The sequence below is a fragment of the Telopea speciosissima genome, chromosome 4, assembly GCF_018873765.1.
Source record: "Telopea speciosissima isolate NSW1024214 ecotype Mountain lineage chromosome 4, Tspe_v1, whole genome shotgun sequence".
In the NCBI taxonomy this organism is placed as follows: domain Eukaryota; kingdom Viridiplantae; phylum Streptophyta; class Magnoliopsida; order Proteales; family Proteaceae; genus Telopea; species Telopea speciosissima.
In genome coordinates this window covers 59,497,559-59,522,151 of record NC_057919.1, presented here as the reverse complement: position 1 = coordinate 59,522,151, position 24,593 = coordinate 59,497,559, and the positions used below count along the sequence as shown (strand labels likewise).

The 24,593-nt window shown below is 41.0% G+C and overlaps 1 protein-coding gene across 1 annotated transcript in view; it reads left to right on the top strand.

Annotated features, from left to right (window-relative positions):
- The window catches only part of LOC122659709 (AP-5 complex subunit mu), a 31,350-nt gene extending 7,236 nt beyond the window's left edge, over nucleotides 1–24,114 (top strand). Inside the window, exons 4-8 of the mRNA XM_043854816.1 lie at nucleotides 4,735–5,027; nucleotides 5,231–6,129; nucleotides 13,380–13,436; nucleotides 15,449–15,496; nucleotides 23,724–24,114. Of these exons, the coding sequence (XP_043710751.1) occupies nucleotides 4,735–5,027; nucleotides 5,231–6,129; nucleotides 13,380–13,436; nucleotides 15,449–15,496; nucleotides 23,724–23,795 (1,369 nt within the window). The 3' untranslated portion in view covers nucleotides 23,796–24,114. The remainder of the gene's footprint in view (nucleotides 1–4,734; nucleotides 5,028–5,230; nucleotides 6,130–13,379; nucleotides 13,437–15,448; nucleotides 15,497–23,723) is intronic.
- Nucleotides 24,115–24,593: the final 479 nt, after the last annotated feature.

The window sequence follows — 24,593 nt, the reverse complement described above, 5'->3', positions numbered from 1 at the left end:
GGGGGTGGGATTTAGGGAATGGGAAAGTGATACCACTTCACTTATGAATAGTAAATTATAGGAACATTTGGAGAACTGAGATGGGAAACTGATGTGGATTTGTCGGGCCTTCAGGTTTTCCTATCAGGACCTTGTTTACTCTGCCCATTGATTTTAAAGTCCCACCAAAATTGTGGGACTTTGGTACTGTTCACTGGGAAAAATCTTGCAACGGCTATTTTTCTTCATCTTCATCAAACTGTATCCACCTCTCCGCACACGCCGCTATGTTGCAAAGTATGAGCAGAGCCCTGCTCGTGAGGTGCCCTCCCTTTGCCATGGCTAACTGCGTCGGCACAAAACCTAGCTTCACAAGTTTGGAGTGGTTGCTCTGAACCAGCGAGATATGGTACAGGGCAAGCGCAGAGTTGTGCTGAGCATGGTCACTGTCCGACCGGAGCATGTGGAGCATCGATGGCATCGCGCCTAACACACGTATGGCCATCTTGTTCTCATCGTCAAGAGCGAGGCTGAAGATGGCACCCTCACTGTGTTCCTGCGCTTCAGAGAACCCTCCGTTCTACAGATCGAGGGGATCTGACTTTTTCGGATAACCCTTCATGATTGAGGGGATCTGACTTTTTATGCTTCGTTTTTTACCCTATCTTTTTGAAAAATTAAAGAAGATGCATAGGCCCCTTAATCTGCGGTTTGCATCTATAATCAAGGCTGCCTGACAAGCTGAAGAACTGTTGCCAACAAAATTATCAAGAAGAGGAGAATGAGCAGTGACACCATGAGATGGCTCAACTTCTTCGTCAGGAGAAACAGATTGAAGAAGGTGGAATTTGTTGCTGTTGTTGGATGAGCTTATGTGTTTAGCACCGGCCATTTGAGAGTGGCCAACAGGGCAGTTGCATTGGGCTTCACCGGAAACACCTACATCGAGCTGCCTACCTTTGCCGGATAGGCCTCTGAATCATCAACTACAGGAAGCCCCCAAATCTGCTCCTGCTACTTCTGCGACAAGATGGGACACAGGAACAGAACCTCCATTGAGGCCAATGCCTTTTGATCAATCTCTCCCTTCTCCCACGGTTCACTGGTTGCTAGGAAAAATTGGGCTTATTCATCCCTTTCGAGCGCCCCCTAGCAAGAGAGAGCTTCTTCGCGGGGCTGAGCTTTGGGGTGTTGTCTGTCCGACGCCATTAACACCGGCACCAGTTGAAAATAGTTGATTTGATGGAGATATTAGAGATTACAGTGGAGAAATTGGGGAAGATAAGGGGTTTATCTTTCCTCTTTTTCCGCCTTCTCCCTCTCTACTCCTTCCCAACTGAACAACGTTGGGTGGGAAGCTACAAACATTTTCCCCCCCTTTACCATTTTGGTTTCTCACTACTAGCATGTGGGACCCATGTGTCAGACAATCCCAACCCATACTCTGATGCAAACCCGAGAGGGTAAGCAAGCCAAGATCGAATCTGGAAGAGGGTTCTGATCTGAATCTGGTTTGAGTGGGTTATGGGTAGGTATGATGGAGGTTGATGGAGGGTGGCTACAGGGAATGGATGATGGAGATGATAAGCATGATGATGGTTGAAGATGAAGATATATAGGTGGCAGCCTAGAGTGCCACTAGTTGCCCAACCGTCGGAGTCTCACCTTGATCCCACTTGACTCTCACAAGCAAAAGTTCTCAAAGAGAGCAATTTGTTTTCAATTCATGGTTGCCTTTGAGAGCAGCCTGCACTTGCGTTATATGGAGATAAAAATCTTGATTACAACACAATATCATTAAAGAGACTCTTACAATTCCAAAACCCCTTTTGGAATTCCCCATACATAGAGAACAATTCCTAGATATGGAAAACTATCCCCAAGACCTAGAAAACCAAACCCAAAACATTGAACCCCACCCCCGATACATAGAAAACATAAACCAAGAAAATGAACTAACTCTTAGAATTCTAAAAGACACTCTAAGAAATTCTAAAGGACACTTAAATAAGCCTAGGAAACATGAAAAGGCTCATAAACATGCCTTGGAATACAAAAAGTCAAGCACTAGAAACTAGGAGACCAAAGAGATACTTAATACTGCCTTGGAATCTGAAAAGGCACAAAGAATCTGCTAGAACTTTGAGGCCAGAACTTGACTGCTTCTAGAAGTCCACGACTCGGCTGGGAGGGCCAGACTTGGACTTGGTGCTGGTCTTGGACCAACATGTGGACCAGGTTCTAGAAAAGAACCTTGTGAGCCAATTTTTCCCTGCATCACTCTCTCCTCGAAACAAACGGGGCCTAAATATAATCGGAAGTTGGAGAATGTCCATATGGGGCAAGCTTGTTCTGTTGGATGTTGTCACTTCAAAATGGTCTTGTTGATAGTGCATCTGCAGTTTTTGGATGTGCATTCTGATTATTTGAGATGATACAACAATAACTCAGCCTTATCCCAACTAAATGGGGTCGGCTACATGGATCCTTGCCCTCCAATCAATTCTATTCGAGGTCATACTTGATACAAGGTCTAAGCTATGCATGTCTTTCCTCACCACTTTGCCTAGGGCCATTTTAGGTCTGCCCCTGACTCTTCGACCTTGAAAACAAGAGGCTTTAAGATTAGTAGATAAAAAACGGAATATATGATGTGTAACTTTAGTCACACTATGATGGGTGATGACTTGGTGAAAATTGAGGAGAGAGAGATACCGCCAAGTAACTATTCAGATATCCGGGGTCTATCATACACAAAGAAGGTGACAGATTCTACCAAAAAAAAAAACGAAAAAGAAGAAGGTGACATAGATGATGATGTTTCACAAATAATTAAAGTAGGATGGATGAAGTGGAGAAGTGTGTCCGTAAAGTTGTATAATCGACGTATTCCTTTAAAACTTAAAAGAAAAATTTTATAGGACAGTCATACAACCGGCCATGTTGTATGGTGTAGAATGTTGGGCAGTTAAAAAGCATCATATAGATAAACTCAGTGTAGTGGATATACGAGGATGTTGAGATGGATGACTTGCAAAACTAGGACGAATAAAGTAAGGAATGATCATATAAGAGCTGATTTGGGAGTAGTTCCATTATATTGAAAACTACGAGAAAGTCATTTGAGGTGGCATGGCCATGTTTAACGGAGGCCTTTGGATGCTCCAATATAGAGTAGTGATCTCTACAAGAAAGTCATTTGAGGTGGCATGGCCATGTTCAACGGATTTCTTTAGTTGTTCTAGTATGTAGGAGTGTTTTGATTCAGATTCAACAACATCAACTCAGTCTTATCCCAACTAAATGGGGTTGGCTACATGGAGAAGAAAAATAAAGAAATGAGATAAGAAAGGTGAGAAATGAAAAATGAAAGATGAAAGTAAGAGGAAAGAGGATAGCCCAGGAAATCAGGAAAAATTCGGCTACATGGTGTCGCCAACGTGGATTCTTGCCCTCCAATAGGCTCTATCTGAGGTCATACTTGGCACAAGACCCAGACTAAGTATGTCATTCTTCACAACCTCAGCTATGGTCATTTTAGGCCTGCCCCTATCTCTTTTAGCTCCTTCAATTGGAATCAGATCACTCCTTACTGGGTCGTCCCTAGGCCTCCGTTGTACATGTCCAAACCACCTCAGACGACATTGTCGAAGCTTGTCGCTGATTGGGGCAACTCCCACATCAGCTCTAATACATGCGTTCCTCACTTTATCCTTCCTAGTTTTGGCGCACATCCATCTTAACATATTCATCTCTGCAACCCATAGCTTCGCTATATGGCTCTTCTTTACTACCCAACATTGCACCCCGTACATCATAGCTGGCCGGACAACAGTTGTGTAGAACTTTCCTTTCTGCTTTAAAGGAATGTGTTGGTCACACAGTACTCCGGCTGCACCTCTCCACTTCATCCATCTTACTTTAATTCTCTGTGAAACATCATCCTCTATATGACCTTCTTTATTTATGATTGAGCTCAAATACCTAAAATAATCACTTTAATCTCCCTCTCATCAATTTTCACCACCTCATTATCCATCCTATTATAACTAAAGTTACACACCATATACTCCGTCTTCTTTCTACCTATATTAAAACTTTTTGATTCCAAGGTTGATCTCCATAACTCCAACTTGACATTAATCCCTGCTTTTGTCTCATCCACCGAAACAATATCATTAGCAAATAATATACACCAAGGGAACCTCATCTTGAATGTCTCTGGTTAAATCATCCATGATAAGCGCAAACAAAGAAGGGCGTAGAAGTGACCCTTTATGTAACCCAATTGTAATTGGGAATTTACTAGCTTGACCTCCCACAGTTCTTACACTAGTCACCACACTATCATACATACCTTTAATTATATCTTTATTTGAGATGATAAATTTGTTTGTCTGGCTAGTTTTCTTGACCATGTTTGTTTTCTTTTCTGTTATTACTTCTGAGTCAACTATGTATTAAATATGATGTATTTGAGTTTCCCTTGTATTAATCTTTTGTGGACATACTGATTATCCTCCAACCTAAGTTTGAAACACAACATTGAATGTTCTGTTATCACACGCCAAGCAATTTGCCCTTGTATTCTGATGCAATGCAGCTGCTTTCTGTCACTGCAAACTTTCTACAACGTGAATGATGTGAGAAACTATAGTGGCCTTGCATGCTGATTGATTTGGATTTTTCAGTGTTTAATAGCTCATACAATATGTCTAATAGTAATGTTTCTCCATCACTTTCTCCATTTTATAGTGCATTTATGGTGGCACATGCTATTGGCGATGTAATCACGGGTGATTTTGTGGAACCTGAGGTGATTGTGAGTGCAGCTCCTTCAGTGGGAGGATTGCTGGATTCTTTAACTGGCAATTTAGGGATATCAGGAATTTCTGCTAGATCAAAACCCGTGGCTGCACCTGTTGCAAATTCCACTTCTTCAGGCACTACTGTGACTGGATCTGTCGCATCAGATGCTCCAAAAAGTGGTTCAAGGCCCGTTGACAAAGATGCGCTTCTCTCTTTTATAAGTAGCGCAATGCCCTTTGGTGGGTAATTTATGTTATGGTATTTCTCATCTCAAGTTGATCTTATAATTTACCCATCAAAGCAGAGGGAAAGGTGTTTTTTTCCTTTTTTTTAATCTAAAAATGAAAAAAGAGAGAGGTTATTCTGACATTTTCTTTTGTCAATCTTGCAAGTTGGGTTTTCTTAGATTGTTTTTAAGCTTTTTGTCTATTATCATTTACAGGGACACCTTTGGACCTCAACTTCTCCAACATTTCTGCTGTTAAGGCGAATGGCTTTTCTTCATCAGATTTGCCTCCTTCAGACCTTAAGCAACCAGCATGGAAGCCATATCTATACAAAGGAAAGCAACGAATATTGTTCACAATTCATGAAACAGTCTATGCAGCAATGTATGATCGGGATGAAATTCCAGATATTATATCAATTTCAGGTCAAGTAAACTGCAGAGCAGAGTTAGAAGGATTGCCTGATGTGTCGTTCCCTTTGGCAGGCTTGAATACTGCTCAGTTAGAAGTTTTGTCATTCCATCCTTGTGCTCAAGTCCCTGAACAAGGTGTTGATAAGCAGTCAGTGATGTTTTCACCACCACTTGGAAATTTTAGTTTAATGCGTTATCAGGCCTTATGCGGAATTGGACCTCCAATAAAAGGATTCTATCAGCTTTCAATGGTTTCTGAAGATGAAGGTGCATTCTTATTCAAGTTGTCCTTGATGGAAGGTTACAAGGCCCCGCTAACTATGGAGTTTTGTTCTGTGACTATGCCTTTTCCTAGGAGAAAAATTGTATCATTTGATGGCAATCCTTCTATTGGGACAGTTTCATCAGCAGAGCATTCGGTTGAATGGAAAATCATAACTGCTGGACGGGGTGTTACTGGGAAAAGTATTGAAGCAACTTTTCCAGGAACGATAAAGTTTGCACCAAGGCAAGCTCAAAGGCTCCCTTCCTTGTCTGGGTCAGTTCAAGGGAGTATAGAGGAAGAAGATAGTGACATTGAATCAGAAAGTTCTAGTAATATGGTAAATGTGGAGGAATTCTTATTGGAGAAAATGAACAAGGATCTCCCGGCTGTTGATTTAGAAGAACCATTTTGCTGGCAGGCATACAATTATGCAAAAGTATGTGTTTGCCTCTATCTAGGGCTTCATGAACCTAATTTATTGTTGTGCCTAATGACCCAAATTTCTTCTCCCTTGCTAATCTCCTGAAATTCGACACCAAACCTATTAAAACTATACTTGTCTTCAAATCACTTGTAGTGTCAATTTTCATTGATTCTTTACTATCAGTATTCTCAGCTAGATGGACAAGTATATAACTATATTAACTGTTAACTTCAAATATTGTTTGTGCATCACCAGAGACCCCTTCATTATATTGACCATTTATGGAGTTTATTTATTTTTTCTGTATATAAAAAAAATAAGGTAGGACTTAGTCTTAGAAGGCTTCCTATGGAGCTGGGTTTCTGAAAGAGTCTTCGGGTTCCAAAGAATTTTTTTTTAGATTTCAAAGTCAAATCTGTTATGGTAAACATCTGCATGCAAATGCTAAGATGGTTCTAGATTAGTTGATATTGGGAATACCTGACTTGGACTAATATGCGACTTCAAAACTTTATATTCCATGGTTGTTTTTTCCTTTTTCCCCAAGCTCCCAAGTGACAATAATGAGCTAGAATGGGAGTAATGAACGTTAGAGCAGCAGAGACATCTGCCAATGTTATGCCTGATCTGAATTCCTTTGTACTTGCTTATGTGGTTTCTATGGTGTGAAGCTGGGTCAGTATCTGACAGCTGGTGGTGCATCAATCCTTGACATACTATTTCTGACTTGGGCCTTAGTTGGTTTTTACACATTATGCCATGTTTTCGTACTGTTACTGTTACATTGGTGAAAACTGGTGTTGGGCATTGAGTCTTGTTCTGTAGAGTTGCTGATTCGGCATATGCTGTTGTCTTGAAGTGTTCTGACCTTCCTTTAATGTTGGATAAAGAGACTGCACTGCCTATGGTCAATTGGTCACATGTCATATTGTCATTAACTTAAACCTGTGGGAAAATGCCTTTAAGTGAGCTTCTGATTTGCAGGAAGTTTACTTATGACATATGTAGGGGCAAGTGCTTGGAGCAATGGTAAAAATTTTGGGCTGCCCGGGCAAATGCCGGGTTCAAGTCTTGAGAGCCGCCACTTTGCACAAAAAAAAAGGGTGAATGACATTTGGGGTACCTAATGTTTAAGGAAATTGTATGTAAGATACCCCATATTCAGAATCTTATCATTTGAGATATCTCATGTTTCATGATGTGATGTTTGAAGTGGCTCACGTTTCATTGATAATGCGTTTGAGGTTCTTTATTTTTTCATAATCCCAAATATATCCTTTAACAATTTTCTCCTTCCCCGCTAGCCACCTGCCATCCCTCACCTGCAATGCTGCCCACCATGCTCCCTTGCCCCCAACTCAACCCCATCTGCAAACCCCAACCCACACCCTCCTCATCACCATGGCACCCCCATGCCCCACCCCCTCCTCTTCCGCTGTCTCCCTCACTCCCACAAGGCCCCCCGAGAGGCCCCCAATTTTTGTTGCGCCCCCTCGACCAGATTAAACGGTCTAGGCTCGCTCCACTGTGGCTTTTTCTGTCTGAAACTGTTTGTTTCTCTGTGCCTTTTGGGTTTGATAAACTGATCTCTCTCTCTCTCTCTCTCTCTTTCATTTGCTTTGCTTTTATTTAGTTTCAGTTTCTCACTTTACACATTGATTTGTTTTAGGTGTCGCACAACTCCGTTTCCATTCACTTGTGTAAGTTCTCAGTTTTCTTCTGTTATGTCTCTTTTAAGAAATCTCTCGTGGGTTTTCCTGCCAATTCTTTGTGCCTGGACTTGCTTTCCTGCATCACAACATTTCTGATCCATTCGTATCTCCGGTGAATTGCCAATCGTCCTGCAACTTCTTCCTTCATTCCTCTCGAAAATTATACAATGAAACTTGCTGTTTTTTATTTATTTATTTGTTAGAAATCAGAAACTAACTAATCAGTAGAAGAAAGAAGAAGAAGAGAATAAGAAGAGAAAAGAGAAAAAGAAGAAGAAGCACACTGCCGAGAGAGAAGGAAAGGCAGCTTGTGATAGAAGATGTGCTCTATCATAGGACCTGGGTTCTATATAATAAAAGACTGAATAATTGAGGTAAGTTGGTTAGGGGTTTATTATGATATTACCCCTAAGCCCTCACCTATTACATCTTCACAATTAAAGACAGAAAAGTAAGAAAATAACATAGAACCCCAAAACCCAAAATAACTAGGACAAAACTACCCCTAATTCTCAACACTCCCCCTCAAGCTGGAGTATATAGGTCTCCCAAGCTCAGCTTGTTACAACAGGTGTAAAAATTAGGGGCAAACAAAGATTTGAAGACGAAACAAACGGAGTCTCAACTAGTTTTTTTAAGACAACATCATGAACAAAGTGACAATCTACTTCAATATGTTTAGTCCTCTCATGGTAAACAGGGTTACTTAGCTGCCTGGTTATCACAATACATCTTTGTCGGCGTAGGCATAGGAAATCCCATCTCAAGAAGAAGAGACCTGAGCCACATCAACTCAGCTGTAGTGTGGGCCATAGCCCGGTACTCTGCCTCTGCACTCAACCTTACAATAGTAGTTTGCTTCTTACTACGCCACAACACAAGATTACCCCCAACAAATGTAAAATAACCTATAGTGGAACGATGATCACTTGCTGATCCAGCCCAGTCTGCATCAAAATACGCAACTAGTTCCATATGCTGATTAGGACGATAAATCAACCATTTACCAGGAACACCCTTCAAATAACGAAGAATGCGAATGGCAGCATCCCAGTGAGATTTCTGAGGAATTTGCATAAACTGGCTAAGAACACCAACAACAAAAGAGATGTCCTGTTTCGTGACAGTAAGGCAAATCAACTTTCCAACTAAACTCCTGTATTGGTGTACATCCTTGAGAGGATCGCCATCATCTACCCCAAACTTCTGATGAGGATGGGAATATCCATTGGCTGGGACGCAAACATGCCAATATCAGACAAAAGACCTAACGCATACTTCCTTTGGGAAAGACTAATACCCTTCTTGCTTCTCACAACCACAATATTAAGAAAGTAGTGAAGATCACCTAAATCCTTGGTCTGAAAAATCTGTTGTAAGTAAGCCTTTACCTCAGCAATACTTGACACATCATCACCAGAAACAATAATATCATCAATGTACACAACCAGAACAACCAATTTGCCACCACGACGACTGACAAACACAAAGTGATCAGAATAACACTGTGAAAAACCGCATGATACTACTGTGGCACTGAACTTCTCAAACCATGCTCTGGGTGATTGTTTAAGGCCATAGATTGCTTTCTGCAATTTGCACACTCGAGTACTATTCTCCCCCTGAGCAACATACCCAGGTGGTTACTTCCGAAAAGGTTTATCACCTGACTAACCACCAGTTCCACGACCACCACCATCACCGCCACCACGTTCTCTCCCTGAGTTATGACCACGACTACGACCACGACCACGACCACGGCCAGCCACAAAGGCAGAATTCTCCTTGGAAGTAGAGTCAGTTTTTCCAGGAGAAGAGATACGTTGTAGGCAAGAGAACGTGTCAGCAAGAGTAGGAACAATTTCTCCAGCAAGAAGATGTCCCTTGACAGACTTTAAATCAGAATCTAGGCCAGCCAGAAATTTAGACACAAAAAATTCATTCTGCTGTGCTTTTAATTTGTCACTATCGGTGGTGAGAGGCTGAAAAACATTTAATTCCTCAACATGGCCTTTAAAAGTGCTGTAGTAGTCTTGGAGAGGCTTGTTGGACTGCTGGAGTTGAAAGAGTTTCTCATATAGATCATAGACCCGATTCATGTTTTTCTCCTGTGAATTAGGTATCCTTCAAATCATCCCACACACCCTTAGCAGTAGTGTGAAACATCACGTTTGCAGCAATATCTGGTTCCATGCTGCTCCATAACCAAATCAAAGTAATGGCATTGTCTTGCATGTAATCCTCATAATCTTTTGAATCAGAGGCAGGAGGGTCGGAGGTAATATACTTGAGTTTCTTTCTGGCCATTTTATAAACTTTCACAGCTTGAGCCCAAAACAAATAATTTGAACTCCCTTTCAGCTTGATAGAGGTAATTGTAACATTCATAGTTTCAGTTTGAGATGTAACAACTGGAGTAGTTTTATTCTCTCCCATAGCACCAACAGGAAAAAAATAAAACCAGCCAAAAAAAAATTAACACAAGAGAACAGCCAGCTAATGATAGGGCAGCAAGCACATGATAAAATATGGAGCACCAGTCACCAACTGCAGCAGAATTCCAGAGCAATAGGCATCAGAAAAATAAATAAAGACCCAAATTCAAGCTGGGAACCAGCAGAACAAAACCAAAAAAACCCAAAACAGAGCACTTGCAGCAGTTATATGGGTGATTTTGCAGAACTCACAAACAGCAGGGTAGAAGGATCTGATATGGTGATCGAAGTACCTGGAGGGGGGGAATGAAACCCCAAAAGATCAGGCTGAGCAGGTAACCAGAGCAGAAACCGTGAAGCCCATCTGTAGGGCTCAAAAAAGCTCTGAAAACAGAGCATCCACAGGTGTATATGGAGAAAACCAGAAGCAATCGATCAGGCCACCAAAACAACTATCACAAATAGAGTTAGGAGGTACCCCAGCAACCAATAGAATCAGCAGCCATCAAGGAAGAATCCCAATTCTCTCAAGTTCTGAAAATAGAAACATAACTTTATCGGTTTCAGAAATTAGAAACCTTCTCATACTCCAATCGAAACTTCAAAGGATGGTCTACAAATCACCACCAATTATCACAAATAAGTACTTCAGTCGTGTATATGGAGTCTTCAATCCATCAACTGAAAAGAGCAGCAATGGGTGGCTGCACACCAGAAAACCAAAAAAATAACGAAAGGAGAATCAGCAGAAGGAGATTAGAGAAGAACCTTCTACTGATTAGTAGAGCTCTGTTACCATGTTTTTTTTTTTATGAAAAAGAAAATATTATATTACTAGATAGGATAATTTACATTATGGTTAAGACAGGGTTTGGTACATATATCGTTGAGGGTTGATCAAGCTACATTCAAAACATTACTATAACAGAGTTAGTTGTTACACCAGTTAAAGCTAACACTAGTAAAATTGGCAGTTTCATAAGCTAAATTGAAGTAAAGATTAATTAAGTTCCAAGGTAAGTGCATGGAGTCAGTAGGGTGGAGGAGGGAGTAGAGTTCTTTGTTGTAGCACCACACTTCTTTGAGCTTAATGTTTGCCTTCATAGCATGTCTCCACCCCTGCAAAATTGCATGAAGTTCTGCTTCTTTTTTATCTGTAGTTGTGAGGCTACCTGCAGATGTTAGAGCATCCTGGCCAGCTATCAAAATGGAGAATGCCCAACTGGCTAATCTTAGTTCAGGGTCATAAAAGCCTGCACAAATTAAATGAGGGAGTTGAAGATCGTTGTTAGAAACCTGTTGTGACTCATGAAAAGGGTTTCTGATACCATGTTAGAAATCAGAAACTAATTAATCGGTTGAAGAAAGGAAAAGAAGAGAATAAGAAGGGAAAAGCGAAGAAGAAGAAGCACGCTACCGAGAGAGAAGGAAAGGCATCCTGCGATAGAAGATGTGCTCTATCACAGATTCACAGGACCTGGGTTTTATTTATAATAAAAGACTGAATAATTTAGGTAAGTTGGTTAGGGGTTTATTATGAAATTACCCCTAAGCCCTCACCTATTACATCTTAACAAATAAAGACAGAAAAGTAAGAAAATAACATAGAACCCCAAAATCCAAAATAACTAGGACAAAACTACCCCTAATTCTCAACATTTTTCATACATACTGCATCTCCTTTTTTATTGATGAACTTGAAGAATGATATCATCGCTCTTCCAGTTATATGTTCAGCTAGAAAATCGCATGGGTCCCCTCTTTGTCTGTTCTCTAGATGTCTGAATATGATCATTAGAATATGGCTTCTGCCCCCCCTCCCCTTTTTTTATCTTTTAATGAGTTCCGATATTTGCAGCTTAGGGGTTTGTAGCTAATCTGAAGCAAATAAAGTCTTTACTCTGGATCCGAAACTATAGTGGTGCATGAAGTCCTACAACAGACTGATTCGATCCCACCGTAACTATGCTGGTGCATGAAAGTCTTTAAAATCTTTCTCCTTTTTCCATCCTCCTTTTGGGGAGAGGGGTGGGGATTCCTCAGTTGCAGTGAGAAGGGAGACTTAGAAGTAGCCGCTGCAAAAATCGAGCAAATAATTGTGGGGCTGCAAGCGGTGGATAGCCAATTGTTTAATCTTGTAGATATGATGAGAACCAGATTCATTCATTTCAAGGAAAAATACGAGACAGAAGATGGTGGAGATGGGGAGAGAGGTAGAGATGAAACGGGACGGTTAGAGTCATGGGTGATGGGGTGCATGAGGGCAGAGGTAGAAGGTAGTGGTGGGGGTGGGGGCTGAAGGTTGGAGGCAAGGGTGGGGGAGGAAGCTATAGGGCGGGGGCAGGGGAGAGGTTAGAGATGCAGAGAGAGAGAGAGAGAGAGATGGGCAGGGTTGCAGGGAAGGGTGGGGTGGTGCGACAGAGAGCGAGTGGATGGTGGAAGGGGAGAGGGTGTTGCAGGGACGGCAGGAAATGGAGCAGATAAAAATACGTGTTGCAGGGAGAGGTGGTAGTGTAAAATTATTATTTAGAGTATGTAATTAGTTGAGGGTATACTTGGAAATGTAAAAATAAATATCTCAATCATAATTTCACAAACATTGGGTATCCAATGTATACTTTCTCCAAACGTTAGGTACCTCAAATGTCATTTACCCAAAAAAAAGAAGCTGAAGTTTGGGCCCTCTCCAAACTCACCCCTCCCAGGATCTTACATAGGCCGAACCAGCATTGGGTAGTGGCCTTTTTTTGTTTTTGTTTTTTTTTCACTTATGACATAAGTATCATGGGTAGTCTGTTGTTAGCACAGTTCTAGCTGAAACAAACCCAATTCAGGTCTGAGGGAGGTATTAATTTGTATTTTGATCCCCCCTCCTTTGGTGTTCATTTTTCATGTATGTGCATCGTGTAGTAAATGGAGCAATGGATACAAATGGTAACTTGTCTAGTTTTTGGAAAATCATAGTTTTTTGTATTTCATATATTTTAAGTTTGTGATCATGTGTTGATGGTGAACTTTTGATATTTAATTGTGGAATTCTCCATGTAAGGCATGGACTTCTCTCATTTATGCATTTTCTGTTCTGTGATACTGATTACTAATTCATGACTTACAGGTGTCTTTTAAGATTGTGGGAGCAACACTTTCAGGAATGTCGATTGATCCAAAATCGGTTAGTCATTCTCTATTTTTTGTCTTATATAAGGGTCCATGCTTTTGCTTGTTTAGTGCATTTGTGTGGTCCATGCGTTCTTGGCAATAACTAATCCTATGTATCCTTAGGGAATTTAATATCTTAGCCTGGGGCTCTAATACCATTCTATTGAGCTGAGGCATTTATAATGTGTCATCTGTCATGTATGGAGCATATTCTATGTGATTGTGTACACTAAAAATCAGCTTGAGCAAACTGTCCAGCGCCGTCTTTTCTTTTATAGTAAAAGAGAGAAGACAGATAAAAAGGCAAACCTTCATTTTATATTTAAAAATTATTAGTTCTTGAAGACATTGCGAATGTTTTTCTTGATCCCTGTCCAATGACACTTCAACTCCTACTCCATTTTTTGTGTTACTCTTTCTGAAACCTAATTGATGGAATCGAGGCATCCCTAAGGAAGCTTCAGAGTCCAACCCACAGGCAGAATTATAGGGCTCCTAAACTTAGGTCAGGTGTAGATAACTAACAGTACCTCAATCCCTCAAACGAAATAGCTGGATTCCAAGTTATATCCAAAGGTTGAAAATAGAAAGTGAGGCCAAAATTTTGAATTACCTAAAATCCACTTAGCGGAGTAGCGCCAGAAAGTACAGACTCATCACTTCATGAGTTAATCAACATTTATAAAAATCAACTCATTCCAATGGCCAGATGCCTTGGAACATCAGTTCAAAAAAATAGCAACTTAGGTCATATTTAGTAACCAGCAATAGATATTAATCCACAGGGCAGAATGGTCCCATACTACAGTCGAAGGAGGACTTTGCATAACAGAAGAACACTTCAAATACTTACCACATTCTGATGGTTGGATGAATAGGAACAGTACTTCCACTGTCTCGGATCAGAAAACTCAAACTGGAACCTATGCTTGTAGCAGCCTCACAGATATAACTGCAGCAAATGGAATGCCTTCCATTAGCAGCAAACAGTAATATTCAACTTGGAGCAAGACTGATGTGCTTACCTCTGTTTTAGAGCCAGAAAAGAATATTGAATAAGGAGAAGGGATATGACCAAGACCTCTCTCACCTATGGCCTTGGTCAGTATCTCACCAACCAAAAGGGTCTCTTACTCCACCACAGTCTGTCACAGCAAACAATGTCAGCAAGCCAATCTTTTCTTCAATCTTAAATTCATGGAGCTCTGCTGCTCCTTTCTTCTATTAATTACTTTGCTCTATTACAAAATAGAAATCTCTAGAAAAAGAAACTAATGTGGTACTCTAATAGCAACCAATATTACTAAACAAAGTAATAATGAAAGTAGAAACAAATACATAATAGAAGACCCTTAATGGGCCCAGACCTGGCCCATTAGTTATGCCTAAAACATAAGCCACAAGTAGACTTTTTAAATTGGGCTCAATGAGACTTCATGGCTGGCCCTATGGGGCTTAAGCACTGGCTGCTGCTGGCTGTTTCTTCTTCTAGCGAGTGTACTCCTCCTTAGTCAATCTACATCACTAATGCATTGGATGGAATAGGAACCTCGTAGCAATATTTACTTAAGCTTCTCACTAGATTTACCACTCATCTATTTGGAATTTTAATGCTATTTTTAAATCTTTAATGATGGCACTTCTAATATATCTTGAGTCATGTGGTGCTTTGCTATTTGGGGAATTAATGTCCAGCTCTGGCGTTTGGGTTCTATGTAGTTTCCCTGGCAATTTGAAGGGTCTAATGCATCGCTGAATCATCTTTAATCATCATATTTCATACTAGTGGGAAGCATGAGCAATGCACATGCATCTATTTCATGTAGTGGGCTACAATTGGTCATTCAGTCGGTAGTTTTATTTACGTTCTTTATTATGCGTGGTCCATAGAGTGAATGTGTCTTTGGTATGAAGCTTCTTATGTTTTTTAGTTATTGGAGTGAGTCATAGGATACTTCTCAGTGTTTCTCTTCTATGGCTTTTTGCATGACTATTTTTTTATTAACAAAAATGCGTGACATGCAGGTGAGCATTTATCCATCTGTTAAAGCACCGGTGGAATTCTCAACTCAGGTAGGTCCAATTTTGGAATATAAGGTTCTATCTTTTTTTAGGTCATTTCTTTCCTGGCTTTCTAGAGTTCTACACCATGGTGTCAGCACCAAAATTTGATCCTATACTTGTGCTCTCTAATTCCATGTGCCTGTTCATATAGTAGATTCAGGCCAATTTGGCAGTTAATATAAACAGGTAGATTTACAATTTAAATTGGTTAAAATGAGAAAGAGATCTAAGGAATTAAAATAAAGACGGAAATGAGTCCGTGAGACATGACTACCGCAGCCTCCGTGGCCTCGGCCAAACAAAAGAAATTTCAAGATGTAAATTGAACCCAATTTCTGCTTATCCATTCAAAAAGCTTTTGTTGATCATGTATACAGTTGGCACTCGCATAATTTCCTCATAATTCTTCTCGGTTATCTTAGGTAGCAACAGATATAACCATCTCTGTTTTACCTTTGATATTTTTTAATTTTGTTCAAATATATGTCCTGTTATGTCTAACAACAACAAACAACAACAACAACAACAACAACTCAGCCTTATCCCAACTAAATGGGGTCGGCTACTTGGATCCTTGCCCTCCAATCAGCTCTATTCAAGGTCATACTTGATACAAGGCGTAAGCTATGCATTTCTTTCCTCATCACTTCTCCTAAGGTCATTTTAGGTCTGCCCTGGCTCTTTTAGTTCCTTCAATCTGAATCAAATCACTTTTCCGTACTGGAGCATCCAAAGACCTCCGTTGAATATGGTTACATGGCCATGCCACCTCAAGCGACTTTCTCGTAGCTTATCATGTATCGGAGCTACTCCCAAACCAGCTCTAATTTTTTTTTTTTTTTTTGGATAGGTGGGGTCCCAAGGAGAGTTGAACTGGTGACCTGTTAATTGTGAGGTGTTGATCTTTGCCAACTGAGCTAACCCCTTGGGGTTAAACCAGCTCTAATATGATCATTCCTTACTCTATCCTTCTAGTTTTGCCACTCATCCATCTCACCATAAATCATCTCTGCTACACTGAGTTTATCTATATGGTGCTTCTTAACTACCCAACACTCCGCACCATACATCATAGGTGGTTGTATGACTAACAATGTGCTAAAATCATGGGTTTTCTGCCACATGGAAGTTGATATGGCAGATCCAGAATATTCATTGATAAAGGAGCCTTTGGATTAGCCCCATGAATAATGTCATTGTCCATATCAAGGCCTACCTTACCGTGTATTACAATTTAGAACTTGGTCCTTTTATTATGTGTTTTTATATATCTTACAAAGCTGGAAAGCTTATTCTATGCATCTGGACAGGTATACCAACTGTGTTCACCTCAAAAGGATGGGACAAGCAAAGTTTAGGGTGTAATGGATTCCAGGGAGATTTCACTTTTTCAGCCTATGTGGCCCCTTAAATTTTATTTTGTTGGTATGGATCTAGGGATTTTACTTATTTAGCGTAATGGTTATCTCCTATTAGACACGGCTGCAAAAATTTGTAAGACTGCTCAAGAGACCTATTCACAGGTTGGGAATGATCCACAAGTCTATGAATTGCGTAAGAAACTTCATGAGACCAAGCAGAAGGAACTCAGCCTGTCCTAATACTACTCTGACTTGCGCAGCTTGTGGCAGGAATTGGATTTTTATGATACATTCCAGGCCTCTACCCCTGAAGATGTGATCAAGTTCAAGAAACAAGACGATAAATTCAGGGTGTATGATTTTCTTGTTGGACTTAATGTGGAGTATGATCACCTCCGTGCCCAGGTTCTTAGCAAGGATCCGTTCCCTACTCTGAAACATGCTTACGCCCTGATCCAACTTGAGGAGAGCCGTTGCTCTTCTATGCTGCCCCTCTCTTCCCAGGACCGATTGACTCTTCTGTCTGGTCTTGCTGTGCAATCCAAAGGTGGTTTTTCTCGCCTTGGTGATCGTTTTGAACGCAATCCTATTAAATTAATGTGGAGTATGATCAGCTCCGTACCCAAGTTCTTAGCAAGGATCCGTTCCCTACTCTGGAACATGCTTACGCCCTGATCCAACTTGAGGACAGCCGTTTCTCTTCTATGCTGCCCCTCTCTTCCCGGGACTGATCGACTCTTCCGTCTGGTCCTCCTGTGCAATCCAAAGGTGGTTCTTCTCGCCTTGGTGATTGTTCTGAACACAATCCTATTAAATGTGATTATTGTGGGAAAGAGAAACATGCCAAGGAATTTTGTTGGAAGCTCCATGGACACCCCACTGCCCCTTCCAACAAGGGTCGTGGTCGTGGGAAACCTTTAGCAAATCATACTGGGGCTACTGCAGTTGATTCACCAACTGGTGCTGCCCCTTCTACTCCTCCGGATGAGCTTACCAAGCTTCTTCGTCATTTGGTAACCAAGTTGGACTCCACCGGCCCTGCCAGTTTTGCTTCCACTTCTTCTTCCACCTTGGTACATTTGGATTCTGCAACCATAGGTATTTCTTTTACTGGTCTTTGTGCACCTATTATTTACCAATCCTGGATTCTTGACTCTGGTGCCTCAAACCATATGATCAGTAAGGCCAATTTTTTCTCCAAATATTCTCCATGTTCTGGTAAGGATAAAGTTCGCATCGCTGATGGCTCTCTTTCCTCTATTTCTGGGAAGGATCCATCACATGTGCTCCCACCTTGACATTAAATTCTCTTTTACATGTTCCTAATTTTACTACAAATCTCCTTTCTATTAGTCATCTCACTTTCGACCTTAATTGTAAAGCAACTTTTTTTTTCCCTTCTCATTGTCTTTTCCAGGAGTTGGTAACGGGGGAAATGATTGGCTTTGGTAAAGCTTATGGTGGTCTATATTTGCTCGTGGCAGCTCCCTCTCCTCTTAGTCATGCTCATCCAACTGTTTCTGATCCCGCTGTTCCTCCTAACTTATTACTTTGGTATAGACATTTAGGACACCCTCATGTGGCCTGTGGGTACTTTAGTTAAAGCCTTGCCTAAGTTATTTTCCAAATGTAATCTCAAAGATGTTTTTTGTGATGATGCTTGCATTTTAGCCAAGTAAACACGTTCTTCTTATTCTAGTTTGAATTCTCGAAGTACTCCTTTTATATTAATCCATTCGGATGAGTGGGGCTTGCCCGGTGTTCTTCCATTTTTGGTTATAAATGGTTTGTTTCCTTTATTGATTGTCCTACCCCTTGCCCTTGGCTTTATTTGATGCACCATAAAAGTAATGTTTTCAGCTGTTTTCAATCATTTCATAATTTTGTTCGTACCCAGTTTAATGCCCAGATTAAAATTCTCTGTAGTGATAATGGAAGGGAATATATAAATGGGGCATTTCAGGCATATCTTGTATCTCAGGGCATTCTCCATCAAACCAATTGTGCTTGATACACCTACTTAGAATGGAGTAGCTGAACGTAAGAACTGCCACTTATTGGACGTAGCTCGCGCCCTGATGTTTGAAATGAATGTCCCACCATATTATTGGAGTGAGGCTGTTCTGACCGCTGCATATTTAATCAATAGGATGCCTACTCATGTTCTCAATTTTAGATCTCCTATTCAGGTTCTCCAGGGCTTCAATACCTTTATTATTCCACCAAAGTTATTTGGCTGTGTTTGTTATGCCCTGAACCATCAGCATCCTAGTAAGTTGGAGCTACAAGGTCTGAAATGCATCTTTGTTGGTTATTCTCCTACTCAGAAGGGCTACCGTTGCTGTTATCCACCAACCTGCCGTGTGTATGTGACTATGGATGTTGTTTCAATGAAGCTGTTCCTTATTATGCTCCAACATCTCGTCAAGGGGGTGACTTGGTTAGTGTCGATATGCCTGATATGATTGATATGCCTATGCCTTCTCTTCCCATGCCTTCTGTCCAATGAGAGTATCTCATTCCCATCCAAGGGGAAACTCAGCCTATTGTTGTTCCACCTATTTTTCATACCTACACTCGTCAATGTACTCGTGGGACGAAAATCGACACTACCATAGCTGCTACTCTAGATCCACACTCCTCCTATATTGGATCCACCATCTCTAGGTAATCTTTCTCCACTGTCTCCCATTCTTTCAGATCCTTATTTAGATTTGCCAATGCAGTACATAAAGGAGTTCGAGCTTGTATGCAACACCCTATTTCTCAGGTTGTTTCGTATGAGTCTCTTTCACCTTCATATCGTGCCTTTGTTACATCTTTGTTGTTTGTTTCTCTTCCTAAAACTGGCATGAAGCTCTTAGAGATCTAAAGTAGAAGGCATCTATGATGGAAAAATGCAGGCTCTAGAGAAAAATGGCACTTGGAATTCAGAATTTCTTCCTCCACAAAAAGGATAGCATAGCTGCAAGTGGGTGTTTGCTGTCAAACAGAATTCGGATGATACTGTGGATAGATACAAGGCCCGATTGGTTGCTAGGGGATTTACCTAGACCTATGGTCTTGACTACCAAGAAACTTTTGTTCCTGTTGCAAAGATGAACACGATACATGTTATTTTGTCATGTGCAGTCAACTTCAGATGGGAGTTGCAACAATTAGATGTGAAAAATGCTTTTCCATGGGGAACTGGAGGAAGAAGTATACCTGGATATCCCTCCTGGTTGTGCCACTCAGGAGACTCATGGTAAGGTGTGCAAGCTACAGCGTGCCTTGTATGGTTTAAAGCAGTCCCCAAGGGCTTGGTTCGGAAGATTTCATGATGCAATGGTCTCATTTGTCTAAACACACAACAATGATGATTACACCCTTTTTATCAAGAGATTTTGGATCCAAGATTGCTATTCTTATCGTCTATGTGGATGATATTGTTGTCATGGGCAGCGACGCTAAAGAAATTGCTCGTCTCAATTACAAGGAATTTGAGATCAAAGACCTTGGCCCATTAAGGTATTCTCTTGGAATTGAGGTTGCCTATTCTACCAAAGGAGTATTTTTCTCTCAATGAGAATACACCTTGGATTTGTTATCTGAGACTGGCATGTTAGGGTGTAAACTGTTCGATACTCCTCTTGAAGCAAATGCTTGTCTCTCTCGTAAAACAGGTGACCTTGTGGACAAACGAAAATATCAGAGGGAAGGTGATCTATCTTTCCCATAGTCGGCTAGACATAGCCTTCGCCGTCAGTATAGTTAGTCAATACATGCATGACCCATATACTTCCCACTGGGATGCTGTGATCCGTATCCTACGGTATTTGAAGGCTGCCCCAGGTAAAGGAATTTTGTTCTCTCCTCATGATCATCTGCGAGTGGATGCTTTTACGGACTCTAATTGGGCTAGTTCTCCTGATGATCAACGGTCGACTTCTGGGTACTGCACCTTTGTTGGAGGAAATTTGGTCACATGGCGGAACAAGAAATAGACTGTTGTTGCCCGATCAAGTGCTGAAGCCAAGTTTCATGCCATGTCCCATGGAATTTGTGAATTGATGTGGCTCCAGGGACTGTTGAAAGACTTGGATGTTCCTACATCATTACTATGATGCTTTACTGTGACAACAAGTCTGCTATTAGCATTGCCCATAATCTGGTTCAGCATGACTGAAGCAAGCATGTGGAGATTGGCCGTCATTTCATCAAGGAGAAGCTGGAACAAGGGTTGATTTGCCTTCCTTATCAACAAGGTTCCTTCTGTTGTTCTGGACTTCTAGACTCCAGTGAGTCAGCTCCTCGACCCTGTTGTTGCCTCTCATCTCCTTCCCAGAGTGTTTGGTTGTGTCTGCTTTGCTCACAACACCTCGCTTACCCATTCTAAATTGGATCGTTGGGCATTTTGATGTATTTTTCTCGGGTACTCCACCTCACAAAAGGGGTATAAATGCTATCACCCTCTGACTTGGAAATTGTTTGTCACGATGGATGTTACTTTCCATGAAGACAAACCTTTTTATTCGATATGTCTTCAGGGGGAGAATCATCTTGAGGAAGAAATGCCTCCAAATGCAGGTCCTTCAAGCCCTCTTATCATTAATATCATTCCTCTTGAGGGGGAGAATGTTTAGGAAACTCTGACTGGTGGAAAAGAGTTCATTGCTTATTCTCGTCGCCAGGAGAAATTGCTCCTACCTTAGTAGTACCTTACCATGTCGTCCTGCACCCCCTGTACTAGCTCTTGAGCACACAAAAGGTAACAGTTCTCCTCCTCCTTCCAATGATGATCGTACCATTGCTATTAGAAAAGGAGCGAGATCCTGCACCCAACACCCCATTTCTAAATTTGTCTCCTAAGAATCTTTGTCTCCCACCTATTCTGCTTTTGTTTCCTCTTTATCTTCTGTGTCTAGCACACAAGACTGGAAAGAAGCTATTTCAGATCCTAAATGGAAGACTGCTATAATAGTGGAAATGTAGGCCCTAAAGGAAAATGATACTTGGAGCTTGTCCCTTGTCTTAAGGGAAAGAAACCAATAGGGTGCAAGTGGGTGTTCACAGTGAAACAGAATGCAGATGGAACCATTGCTCGCTATAAGGCCGGACTGTTTGCCGAAGGATTCACTCAGACCTATGATATCAATTACCAAGAAAATATTGCCCCAGTTGCAAAAATAAAATCCGTTCGAGCTCTGTTGTAATGTGCGGCCAACCTTGGATAAAATCTTCAACAATTGGATGTAAAGAATGCCTTTTTGAATGGCGATCTCGAAGAAGAAGTCTACATGGATATTCCTCTTGGCTTCAACTCATCCAGTACAAGTAGCTAGGTGTGCAGACTCCGAAAATATCTCTATGGTTTGAAGTAATCACCTCGTACCTGGTTTGGTAGGTTTTAGAAAGCTATGTTGAAGTTCGGTTTCAAACAGAGTAATGCGGATCACACCTTGTTTGTCAAACACAAAGAAGGCAAGGTCACAACCCTTATTGTCTATGTGGCTGATATGGTGATCACCGGTGATGATGAGGCAGAAATCTCTTTCCTAAAGACTCGACTGGCAAGCAAGTTTGAGACTTAAGGGTTTAGGACTTCTCAAATATTTCTTGGGAATTGAAGTAGCCTGATCCAACAAAGGGAATTTCATCTCTAAAAGAAAGTATATCCCAGACCTTCTTGAAGAGATAGGGATGCTTGGTTGTAAACCTGTTGAATCTCCCATTGAAGTTAACCACCTACTCAGCAACACAGGTGGTGATTCTGTAGAAAAGGAGTGATAGCATCTTGTAGGGAGACTCATATATCTCTCCCACACCAGGCCGGACATTGCCTATGCTGTGGGGGTTGTTAGTCGTTTCCGACATGACCCAAAGACTGTTCATCTTGAGGCAGTGTACAGAATCCTACAATACTTAAAGTCAGCACCAGGAAATGTTATCTTGTTCTCAAACGATGGAAGTGGAAGTTAGAATCCTTTACCAATTGGTTTGGTTCCATTGATGACTGTCGATCTACCTCTAGTTTCTATACTTTCTTGGAGAAAATCTTGTTATCTGGCAAAGCAAGAAACAACCTGTAGTCTCCAGATCCAGTGCCGGGGCAGAATACAGATTCAATGTATTTGGATGCTAGATAAGGCCTATGAGTCAGCCTTAACTAGCATGCCTTATTTGTTCCTTTTCATAACTATAAATAAAAGTTGGCCTTTTGTCTCTCTGACAATCCAACACATTCGCTTAACTCTCTTCTCTAAATTCTTCTGTATTGATAATGGAAATTTGAAAGAAACATATTAGTCTATTGGTATGTTTTACTTTCACGATGGGAATTTGTTTGGGGGGGACTAGAAATATTGTAACCTTCCCATCCCTCCCTCCCTTTATTTTCTTCCTCATCTGATTGATTTACAAGTAGAAGGTAGTTTTGATATTTGTTCCATGTGACATTGTCTTCTTGCTTAGGGAATTATACCAGTAAAACATCAGGCATGAGTTTTAGGGCTGCAATCTGGGTTGTGTTGATCCATATTTGGTTAGGATTTGTCAAGTAATGGTGCCTTGCACGCACACTCACACACACATACAAATTGTGTGAGATATGTATATATAATATATTTTTAAGGAATTTGCATATATAAAGATTTTTTTGGTGAAATTGTATGCATATAGTTGGTGGTAAAGCTTTTGCATTGATTGGTTGCTCACTCACTTACATTTGTAGGCATTTATAGATGCCTGTGGCCCTGTACAGGTTTCATTGCACTTTGTGAAGCTTTATTTTCCTCATCAAGCGCACGCACACACACACACAGTTGTGCTTGTGTAGATATATGGGTTTTTATCAAGGGATATGTTTACCCATCATCAATTGCTTGGTGCCACAGGTTTTTTCTGGAGATTATATTTTGTGGAATACTTTGGGAAAATGCCCAGTTGCTGCGTTGCCAAAAGCATAGGTAGGATGGAGAGTAGAAAGCAAGACAGATTCATGTGCTAATTGGAGGAGTTGGTTTTGCGTTGATTGATTAAATGTCCTCATCCCCTTTATGTTCTGAGCGTGTGTGAGCCTAACAGGAGGGCATCTCAATGGCTTGATCCGTGTGTTGCAGCAGCTGCAAGAACCATGCGTACGAGGAGATCTCATGTGGTACTATTCCTGTCATAAAAGTCCAGACTCAACTGAATCGTGAAATAAAAGAATTAGAGAAGGCTCCCGCAGTTTGTGTGTGCTCAACTTCATTGTATCAACGGGAAATTTAAAAAGCCTTGTGGTACGCATTTTTGTAGGATTAAGCCAGTGTCTGACTTCGATGGAAATACAAATTTCTGTTCCATGGGAAATGCTGAAATGTTATGGAGAAGACATGGCCCTTTTTCATAAAATTTAGTATCTTTCTGACTTTCGCTAGGTGTTAGGAACCAGCATAGCAGTAATCTTTTTGGTTTTTTTGTGGGGATCTCTCTTCACATTGTCCTCTCATTTAAATCATTTTTCGTGCATGAGTGGCCATATGGTTGAGATAGTCGACAAATTTGTAACATTGTTTACAACAAATAGGCAAGTTAAACTCTTAAATCTACATGGGTTAAAAAACCTTAGCCCATGTAGACTATAGACCCCAACCCCAGCACTTGAATCGTTCTCAGGCTCATTGGAGCAAGTAAAACACTACACCAGAACCATCTCATTCTCTTTCTCCTTCCTTTACTACCTCCTTTTCATAACCCCTCCAAGGTTGAGGAAGGAGAGACCT